Source organism: Gekko japonicus, unplaced genomic scaffold, assembly GCF_001447785.1.
Source record: "Gekko japonicus isolate JY-2015 unplaced genomic scaffold, Gekko_japonicus_V1.1 scaffold394, whole genome shotgun sequence".
NCBI lineage: Eukaryota > Metazoa > Chordata > Lepidosauria > Squamata > Gekkonidae > Gekko > Gekko japonicus.
The window spans coordinates 695025-706456 of NW_015173135.1; the positions used below are offsets into that span (position 1 = coordinate 695025).

Genomic DNA, 11432 nt, shown 5'->3' on the forward strand with positions numbered 1-11432 from the left:
TTCCTCCAGCAGGCGACCAGGCAGCGCCATGCAGGAGAACCTCGCCTGCCTCCCCAGCCATCCTTTTGCCGCCACCGCCTCCTCCCCCTGCTGTCGCCGCCACTGAAGAGGGGGGAGGAGGGGGGAGGCGCACCTCAGCTCAGGAAGGATTTTGCTCTAGAGCAAACTAATTCATGCAGCAGCCAAATCGCCCGCTCAGAACTTTAATGCCAGCAGCTCACAAAGTAGGATTTTTGCTCACGAGACGCCACAGCTTCAAGGGAGCCTTGGTACCAGGGGCTGAGAGCATGCACAAGAGCGCCTCTGGCTTACCGTCACCACCACAGCCCGTCCCTGGAAAGGCGGCAGCCACCGGGGGGGGAGGGCTCGCCTCTTCTCTGCTCCGCCCGCCCCGGAGGGAGCTCAGCCCTGGAAGGGGGTGCTGTCTGTGTCCCGCCAGCCCGAGCCCGATGGAGGCCAGGTGCAGGGGGGGGGCTCAGAGTGCTGCAGCGAATCAGCGATGGGGACAGATGGGCGCGCCGTGTATGAGTTGGGGCGGAGTGGGGGCTTTTGGAAGGGGGGAGGGCGGCAGGGCAGTTGGCGCCCTGTTCGGAGCTTCGCCCTAGGTCAGAGACTAGCTGGCCTAGTGAGAGAGCCGGCCCTGTCTATAAACTGTGACATGAGGGGTAAGGATTGACTTTGGTACTCTTTTTGTAGATCTCCTAGTTATTTTGGCAGTGGTGGTGAAAAGTGCCATGAAGTCACACCCAACTTATGGCAACCCCGTAGACTTTTCAAGGCAAGAGACAAAGAGAAGTGGTTTGCCACTGCTTGCCTCTATGTAGCAACCCTGGATTTCCTTGGTGGTCTCCCATCCAAGTATTGACCAGGGCCAACCCTCCTTAGCTTCTGAGATCTGTCGAGATCAGGCTGGCCTGGCCCACTCAGATAAGGGGAGTTATTTTGGTACTTGATATTATTTTTCACAATACACACTTGCGGAACATGAACAATTACTTTGTTCTGTTTCTTGTAGCTTCTAAATCCTCTATCTGAATCATTCAGTCACAAGAAGTATCTTCTCTTCACTTTATCCTTGCTCCCCAGGCATGGAAGGTTGAATAATTGTAAAGAATTAAATAAATATGATTGGTAGATATGCTCTCCCCTTCACTGTTATGATTAATGTTCACAGTGTGATGTTTAATTACCAGAGTTCTGATACAATAGTATTAATAGTGTTTTACATGCATTTTCTTATGATCAACCTGAAATGGATTTAGATCCAGTTATATTTTTTAATGTATATGCTGTTTCTCTAAAGCACCATTCTGAAATCCACCACTAAGGACCAATTCTGATGTTGCTTTTGATCAGCATGATTCAGACTCAGATAAATGTAATTACAGAACAGTTTCTATGTATGGCTGTTTTCAGTGCTGAGATTGGAAGAAACTGCTGGGATTTGCATCACTGAAAATACATGCAACAAAAGATTTTGAAGCTTTGTTTGTCAGAAATTTACTGATGCTTGTCTTGCATGTCAGTCTTAAATGTTTCTGAGTGCCACTGAAATCAGGGATGCTGGCAAAGACATAAATGTCAGTTAGGTTGCAATTAACCTTATTTGCTCCTTTGAGCTAGTTGCGTAATTCTTCAGTCAGTACGCCCTTTAAAGAAGGTGCATAAGGAAGTCCTGTTCCACACAGCAGTTGGTGGAGGGTGAATTTTTCCAGCAGATTTGGCTATGAGTTTGCTGATCCTGTGAGTTTTAAGTCTGCATGCTTTTAATTTGGTAAATTGTGTGTTTTAATCTGTTTTAGGTTTGTTAACTGGATTATGATTCATGCCTTTGTAACTCATTTGTTACATTGTTGAGTCCAAGGAATTAAGGTAGAATAGAACTTTGCCTTATCTTCACAGGTGATGATATTTGAGCTGGCAGATTATGTCCAGTCATTTCTCAGTGACTACAATAAACCACCTTTGAAGTCTTTCCATGAAGAAATGCTGAAGAATCAACAAAAGGAACAAGAAAGGCTGGCCCAGGAAGAACAGCGTCGAATTCAGGATCTTAAGAGGAAAGAAGAAGAAATGGTGAGCTGGCTAAATTTTGGGTATTTCTGTTTTCTTCTTCCCTTCATGTGGACCCATAAATAGATGAAGTCCTGAGCTGTTAACATCAGTGGAAATTTTATAGTTGGGAGTCAATTGGATGGGTGATGCCCATTGTGGCTTCAGCTAACAGAAGGAAGGGGGTTAATTTCCCTCCTCCTGCTGCAGACCTCTGATTTGCTTCTCATGCTGCTCCTGGGGGTCCCTTCCCCTCTAGGGTCTTCATTGTAAGGAGATCAGTGAGCTACAGAAGAAGGGAAGCAGGGAGATTCCATTCTGCTAATGGAAGTACCTTCTATTACTTAGGATATTATTGCTGGTATCCAAGCCACAGTCTGTAGTTGTGAGACCCCTTGTTTGTCTTTCACAAACAGCAGTCCTCCAGCATTGCTAGCTTCATTTGAGTCTCTGCCATATTTTGAAAATACCTGGGGAGGGAGAGGGTAAGAACTGCAGTGACCCTCTCTGTTTGCAGAATAACAGACAAGGCCTTACGTGCCTACAGATTTATGCCATTAGGTTTTTCCATTTATGTCCATTGTATTTCTTTCTGCTGTAGTAAGGAAAGGAGAGCTGTAGCAAGTCTTTGAACTTCAGGAAAAGTTCTGGATCCAGTGTTGTTCCCTGCTGTAACCTTTCTTCAGCATGTAATCTGGGAACTTCTATTTCCCCCCTTTCTGTAGTTAGTCAGTAGAGCAATATATGTTTTTGTAGTTGTTTTCTTCACTTGCAGTGGGTGAAGCTTTTCAAATTTATTTGAGGTATCAGTTCTTTACCATTTCACTGCAATAAGACTAGAGATACTTTTTAAATTGCAGTAACATTTATTTCAGCAACGTGAAATTCTGAATGAGATTCAGAGAAGGGAAGAAGAAAAAAAGGAAGAAAGAAAAAGAAAAGAAATGGCTAAGCAGGTATGTTTAAAAACTGTATTAAATCCAATGCATCATCCGAAGAGTTGAATGGAACTTTTCAGCCCATCTCCTGCTGCAACCGCTTGAGCTCTACAAAATGGGATTCTCAGGAACAACATGGAGGGTAGTGGGACATATGTGTGTGTGTGTGTGTGTGTGTCCGTGTCCGTGTCCCTATCCACTGGTTGCATTGCCCGAGTCCCGCCTCCAACATTCTAAACAGTTTGCTGTTCCTCTCTCCCCCATAGCCATTCGGAACACAGAGGTCATTTGCATATGCGGCCTGATTGGCCTTTGCCTCTAACATTCTAAATAGTTTGCTGTTGCTGTTGGGAGTCATTGAATGTGTCCTGAGGTAAAATACATATCCCAATTTTCACTTAAGTGGTCACTGGAGTTGCCAATCTCCCTGTGGGGTCTGGAGATCTCCCAGAAATCACCGTGTTCTCCAGTCACAGCATATAATTTCCCCTACAGAAAATTTCCCAGCTATTACAACTGATATCCAGATGACCAAGATCAGTTCTCCTGGAGACAATAGCTGCTTTGGGTAGTGGACTCTATGGCATTATAAACTGCTGAAGTCCCTCCCCACCCCAAACCCTGTCCTCCCCAGGCTTTACCCCTCAAATCTACAGGTATTTCCCAATCCAGAGTTGGCAACCATGTAATTGGCTATGGAACCACTTTCCAGACCCTTGGAACCCAGAAGACATGGCATAGGAGGAGATGCTTTTCTACCTTAGCTGCCACTGCATAGCTCCAAATTACCATAAGCCCCAACCTCCAGGTGGCACCTGGAGATCTCCAGCTATTACAACTGATGTCCAGATGACCAAGATCAATTCTCCTGGAGAAAATGGCTGCTTCGGCCAGTGGACTCTATGGCATTCTACCCTGCTGAGGTCCCTCCCCACCCCTTCCCTCTCCAGGCTCTACACCTCAAACCTACAGGTATTTCCCAACCCAGAGTTGGCAATCCTGTAACTGGCTTTGGAACTGCTTTCCAGACCCTTGGAACCCAGAAGACATGGCATAGAAGGAGGTGCTTTTCTACCTTAACTGCTGCTGCATAACCCCAAATCAACAATAAGTTAGGGGTGGAGGGAACCATACCTGTTACCATGAGGCTGTCCTCCCATACTACCCACTTGGGGCAGCAAAATGACTTGAGACAGCCCTGCCTTATAGCTAACCAGAAGGAAATAAACATGGCTTGCCTCCCTCTATTTTCCCCTTCCCTCTGCCACCCCACCAGCCACAGCCGGGACACTCACCTGGATCTTCCTTCTAGAGCTTGTTGTATTTCTTCCCACAACGGGCCTTACTTCTAGTGTGTGTGTGTATGCACACAGATGCATGCATGCAGAAGGCAGTTGGTGAAAATCATCTCTCCGATTTCTCAGGAAGTGCCACGCCAGTCAGGAGTCCTGGCTGCTCAGCTACTAAAGGATTGGAGAGCACTATAGATGGTCAATTATCCTTCTCCTTTCTGTCTTTTCAGGAGCGTTTGGGAAGTGCCACTTTGATAAGCCAGGAGAACTCTACCAATAGAGATGCTGCAGGGCACAAAATAACTCCCAGTTTAAATGGAGGTGCTGTTGAACATGGAGGAACAAATAAAAATCGGGCACATTCCACGGGGCGTTCTAAGTATGTATCAGTGTTCCTCTGAACAAAATAACTGTACATCTGTATGTCCGTTTTGCATGTTTCACTGAATATGCACATGCCAGCTGGGCCCCTACACATATCTGCCAGGATTTAGGGCTTGGATCCTATAGCTTTGCTCTGGGCCCTATTGAGGTGGTCCTCTACTGCAGGGCACATTCTTCTCACGCTTGGCACTTCAGAGCTCCCTGAAAAACGCATAGTCTAGCACAAGCAAAGTGCCTAGCACCAGGGGAAGCAAGCTATACAGTAGTGAACTGCCTCTGGAATGCCCAGAGAGAAGCACACGTGGAGCAGCTGTATAGGATTCAAGCCTTGGAGTCGGAATCAGACAGACATCCTTTTATGTTCTTTTGCAAAGAACAGGTTAAGTACCAAAACTTGGCATAATAATAAGTGTAAATAGGAGATGGGCAACCATTACAAATAGTTTGTTATATTGAGGTTGTATGGCTTAGATCCAGTGGTAATTTCAGCTGATGGAAGGGATTTCCATCAGCAGAGCAGGATTTCCCCACCTCTCTCCTCCTGTAGTAGCCCCAGTGCCCCCCCCAAAGTTGCTCCTGGAAGATGGGGTATCCCCAACCAGAAGCATTAGAGAGGTTGGAGGCCTATGGTGGTAAGAGGCTATCTGCAAAATCACCCCTCTCTTCTCTTCACGGAAATCCTCTGGTGGACCAAGGCTGTGTCTTTATTCCATGCTATGTAACATCATCTTAAAGGCAAAAGTCACAGTGAAAAATCATTGAGCAATGATTTTATGAGCAGGTGGCTGGGAGCCTCAGGACTTTATCAAGCAGTTTCATTGATGGTGGCCAATGGAACTGTGTGTAGATCAGTTTGTGCAGTTCACTTGCTTCCTGTTGGAATATAAAATTCTGGGTCCAGGCCATTTAGTTTTGGTTATGCATAGTATTAATAAAAATAACATGTTGTGGTGGCTTTCTTTTTACTGCTATGGACTAACGCTACTGTTAGTGGCAAGACATTTAAATTGTGTCTCATTAAGTCTGAGTTGGGCACCGTTTCAAACTTTACATAAGCTTTCCGTTCAGATTGCAGATTTGTAGTAAATGATTAGAAATCTTTTCTCCCACTAATGAATTGCTGGGGTGGACTTAGAAGACAGTATGACCACCTCAAAATAAAATACTGAACTAAAGAAAATGTGGTGGTTGTTTCCATTGTAGAAGAGAGCGTCAGTATTCAGTTTGCAGTAGTGAAGATTCTCCAGGAACTGGTGAAGTTTTGTATTTTAATACCAATGGTCAGTTTAAAGTACATAAAGGAAAATGTATAGGTAAGTGAACCATTGCAATGCATAAGACCTTTTTAGTACATGTATAGTCTTTCCATACAGAATTAAGTCCTATTTAAGAAATCTTAAAATGCATGTGCAGAAGGAAGACAGGAGGGCCTGGCGTGATGTGGTCCATGGGGTCACGAAGAGTCGGACTCGACTGTGCGACTGAACAACAGCAACATGTGCAGAAGGGAAGCAAGGGAGGGGGTCTTTTTACTTTTGTTCAATGGGTATAGGCAGTCAAAGTGGTCCAGTTTGGTAGAACAACATATGAATAATAGGGTTGCCTACTTTAATTCACTTACTTATCTTTTAAAGTTTTTGTTGATTGCTTTTCCCATATAACTTGATTAATGCTACAAGGGCATATAGGCTGGGATCATAAGAGTTTATTTGTAAAATGTTTATAATGATTTTTGCATTTGTAAAAATGTCTCCATCTGAAGCTGATACCTCTTTCCATGTATCTGCATATAGACAAGGATGAGCAACTTGGTAAATCAGTCTATAATGCTTTGGAGTTATACACTGGCAACTTTGTCCTAGTACATGAATGGGTGCTTCAGTGGCAAAAGAAAATGGGGAAATTTCTCACAAGTCAAGAAAAAGAAAAGGTTGAAAAATGTAAAAAACAGGTAACTGCTTGCTTGGGTTTCCCCCCCCCCCCCATCACATTTTTATCCTGTCATTCCTCTGAGTACTGTATATGGTCTTCCCTTCATTGTTTTTATTCTTAAACAACCAATAAGTGACAGGCTGAAAGTCACCCAGGGAGTTTAGTACCAAGACTGGATTAGAATCCAGGCCTCTCAAATCCTAGTCTGGCAGTTAAATTGCTACATCATACTGATAGCTTTTCAGTAAACTGAAAAGTAAATATTCCTAATACAAGAATATTTAAGTTTTGAAATGTGGTAGATACAAATAATGCTTAACTGCTTGGAAACTCAAACAGTGAATCTAGAAATCTGCCTGAATAGTAAGAAAATCAGGAGTAAAGATAGGGGGAAATGTGAAGCTTTTGCTGAGAGTGTCTGCTAAAAAAAATCTCTGGAGGGGAGGCTGAGACTATTACATCTCTCTGACTGCTAGTTTTGGAGCCTCCACACTATTCAGACTCTAATGAGGGACTCTGCAAAAAGTTGGCAAGTCAGTGGGCAAAAATGTTTCTATATTAAAAAAGATTATATGCAGTCTCCTAGCAGTGGCTCACAAAGTAAACACAAGTCACAAAAATTACCATAACATTATCACTGTGAAACAAGTTATAAAAATTAAGCATCCTAAAATGATATCCATAAAATAGCAGATCATGAAAACAGCTTTAAAAGATGGAACCCTTCAGTTAAAAGTCTGAGTGGAGTCCCCACTTTGCTAGAAAAAAAGCAGAGAGGTGGGCATAAAGGGCTTCTGGAGAGATGTCCTGTCTCAGATACGTCTCATAACGGGATATGTAGTACCACTACAACCAGAAATCATATTCCTAAATCAGTGGCAAGATACACCAATTCCCGCAATTAGGTGTCACTTCATCAGTAGTTTGTTAACCGCTGCCAAGACAGCAGTTTCATCACGATGGAAATCACACCTGCCTTCTTTGAAATCTGGTACATGAAGGTATGGGAACAGTTCCTGATGGAGAAAATAACAGACTGCATCCATCAATTGGAAATCTGCCCTAGATCAACTAATTTTGCAGAGAGATGGTATCCATTCTATGAACATTTTGTTATGAATGACATTCTACCTCATAACCAATATTACAGGGACTTGGTACTACTTTGATCACTCCTCCCACCCTACACACTCTACCAATTAGTGTCTATCCGAACATTGATGTAGAGCTGAATAATGGAATCTACTCTTATCACATTTTCATACTTCGTATATGATGTAATGTACCAGTCTTATCGCTTGTACAGTCAGTTGGCTGCTATATCTCTGTTTGTATGAACTTTGATTGTTTACTGTGAATGAGCATCTTTTCAATTTTGTTGTTGCTTACTCAAACGTTAATTAAAAAATTAATTTAAAAACCTGAGAAAAACGTTTTGGCTGGCACCTGAAGTGCTGGGCAACACTCAAGGGGGGGAGGGTATTCCAAAGCTGCTGTGCTGCCACTGAAAAAGCCCTGTCTGCATTCTGCAGTTGCCACCTGCCTTGCCTTCGTAGGCAAAAACACCAAGAGCAGGGCTTGAGAAGAAGATCTTAACTAGTGGGGAAAATGGTACAGAAGAAGGTGATCCTTCAAGTACACTTGGCCCAGAACCGGAAAATGGTACAGAAGAAGGTGATCCTTTAAGTACACTTGGCCCAGAACCATTACAGCACCATCCTAAACAGTTACACAGGGGTAATCCTAAACAGAGTTACACCCTTCTAAGTCGAAGGCACAGTTAGAGCCTTAAATAGCCAGAAACAGGAATTATACAACCCCTGTCTCCAGACCCCAGCAGTTATCTGGCTGGCACATTTTCAAATGCAGACCCATGTAAAGCGCTTTACAGTAATGTATAATCATAGGTGAACAAATTTAGATTCCAGTGGCACCTTTAAGACCAACAAAGGTTTATGCATAGGTGTACACAGAGCAACACATTGTATTTTGCCTGCTTTGGGATAAAACTACCCATGTTTTGAATGGTTTTGTCATGGGTAATATCCTCACCTTCCTGTATTGTTGAAATCACATGCAGGAAGGTCCTTTAATGAGAGGCAAGACAAATTTATGACTTCATCCAGAACTTTTGTTTTGTTTCTTTTGGGCAGATTCAGGGAGCAGAAACAGAATTCAGCTCTCTGATGAAACTAAACCACCCAAACATAGTCCGTTACCTGTCTATGAGCCTTAAAGAGCACAATGACTCAATTGTGGTGGACATCTTGGTGGAACACATTACTGGATCTAATCTTTCTATGCACTTGGACAAAGACATTCCCATTCCCATGGACCAGCTGCGACATTACACAGCCCAGCTTCTCTCAGCTCTTGACTACCTGCACAATAATTCGGTAGTACACAAAGTTCTTAGTGCATCCAGCATTCTGGTGGATACTGAAGGAAATATCAAGGTGACTGACTACAGTATTTCAAAACGCTTGGCAGACATCTGCAAGGAAGATGTTTTTGAGCAAACCAGAGTTCGATTTAGTGAAGACTCACTGCCAAACAAACCAGGGAAAAAAGGGGATGTGTGGCGATTGGGTTTGATGCTACTTTCTCTCAGTCAAGGACAAATAACTAAGGAATATCCAGTCACAATCCCAAATGAATTGCCTGCTGATTTTCAAGACTTCCTGAAAAAGTATGTACAGATCTAACTACTACTTCTATCATCTAATTGCTACTTGTGCCAAACATATAAATAATGATTTAACAAACAAACAAAAAAGCTTATGTTCAAGATGAAGTTACAGGGCCAGACATAATGTTGACAGCAACTTGTTTTGTGTGCGTGCCCCATTCATATATGAAGCAGAAGTTTGAGAGGAATATGAAAAAGAGCCTGCTGGTGAGGGGACCTTACTTCTCCCCACACACACACACCTTTCATTGCTTGAAACACTTCTGGTGATCTCTAGAAATAGGAATGCTGCTATCTTGTTGATAATGATATGATCTGTACAGCTCAAATAATTGTGGCACTAACAAAAGCTAGTACGTTATTCTTAGTGTGCATATGAGTTTTGCTGCAATCTGATCAAATAAGCAATCCGACAGTTTTTTTTCTGAATACCAAAATTAAAACCTGTATTTTGGATTATGTTCAGGTGTGTTTCCTTGGAAGACAAAGAAAGGTGGAGCCCTCAGCAGCTATTGCAACACACTTTTATAAATCCACCGCAAATGAAAACACCTGTAATGGAAGAAAGCCCAGATGGTAAATAGTTCAGTCATTTTTTAACATATTCTGCCAAGTCAGTAATACAGATTCAACATAGAAATGTAAAAATAAAAGGCATTTGGATCAGAGTTTGAGCTTCGATATTTATCAAGGTCATAGATATTTTTATAAAATGTGTTTCAAGAATGAGGCCGCTCTAGAGCTGTCTTGGTTTATGAGGTGCTTAAATCATCATAAGAACTTCTACCCCATTATGAGGTTGATCCATTTACTCTAATATCTCATGGGTTTGGGGAGGATGTGTTGGAGGTTCCCCCCCCCTTTGTTAATTTGCTCTTTTTATATAAGGTGCAGATACTTGGAACAGTTTCTTGCTGGCTCAGTGGTATGCTCCTCTGCAGCACAAGCAGCTGCTCTCACATTAGCACACGGTATAAATCTCGATATTTTGTTTGTTGTATGTTAAATTATAAACTATGACTTGGACCTACTGAAGTTGTTCTGTATACAGCAGGACAGGACAGCAGGATATGACAATCGAGTGTAACTTCCCACTGTAGCCCCCAAAGCCCCCACCAAATGCTTCTGGGGAACAGGGAGGTCCTAGAAGCAGCATTTCAAGAGTAGTATCTTTATATTGCAGCAAGAAAGTTGTGCTCCATGGGTGGAAATCCTACCATCCACAGAAACACTCTGGTGGATCATAGTCTGTATCCAAATCCTGTGTCTATTATAGGTTCCAAGCAAACATATTTGATCCAGACTGAGTTTTAGCTCTTACACTTTCTGCAAAAAACAAAATAAAACCCCTTCTTACTAGCCTGAAGCCTGGTGTGTCTCTTTCTGCACCACCATCATCCCTTCCAGCTAAACCTGGCATGATGGAAACTTGGAAATGATCTAAAATGGAAACGAGCAAAAGTAAATAATCCAAAAATACAACACACGCTTCCACTTTACTTACTTCACCAGGTGTTAATTGTTTACAAAGACTCATTCTTGTGGGGAAAAAACCAGAGTTGGTCTTGAGGATATTACTGGACACTCATCAGATGTTTTTGGAATATACTAGGGAAAGGGACTAGTACTGAAGGTACCTGAAGAATATCACCAATTTGAAGCACCATTTTGGCTCATAACAGTTTCTTGAATTGATAATTCACTCTAATTTTTCATTTTCTGCCTTGTAACATTCTTCTTACATTTGTTTGATTCACTTAAAAAGTAACCAGTTTGGATCCTGAATCCAAGAGTGTTTTAACCTGATGATCTATAAGGTTAGTTATCTGTCTGCCAGAATTGCAGTTTTAGTAAAATGGAGCCAGATTCGAACATCTTGTACAGAGTGATATGGAGGCTATGAAATACAAATCTGTGCCTAGCATTTCCTTCCATAAACTACTTTCTGGTTTGCCTGTTTTCTACTGATGAAGTGTTTTGAGACATCTACCAGCTGACGGTGTAATTCTGAATTTTGTTGGAAGCTTCTAGCTCCCAAACAGCCCATTATATAGGAAAAAGCCTGCATTCCCACCACGGTTGTTAATCTTCCATATTGTGTATCACACTAACACTTGACACTGATAGTTTAGCATTAAATTGCTT

General features: G+C 42.5%; 1 protein-coding gene across 1 annotated transcript in view; it reads left to right on the forward strand.

Moving 5' to 3' along the window:
* Positions 1-11432, forward strand: part of EIF2AK4 (eukaryotic translation initiation factor 2 alpha kinase 4) — a 64432-nt gene that overhangs the window by 15597 nt on the left and 37403 nt on the right. Inside the window, 7 exon segments of the mRNA XM_015422190.1 lie at positions 1903-2076; positions 2928-3008; positions 4513-4661; positions 5870-5979; positions 6460-6617; positions 8752-9287; positions 9754-9875. Coding sequence (XP_015277676.1) covers positions 1903-2076; positions 2928-3008; positions 4513-4661; positions 5870-5979; positions 6460-6617; positions 8752-9287; positions 9754-9875 — 1330 coding nt within the window.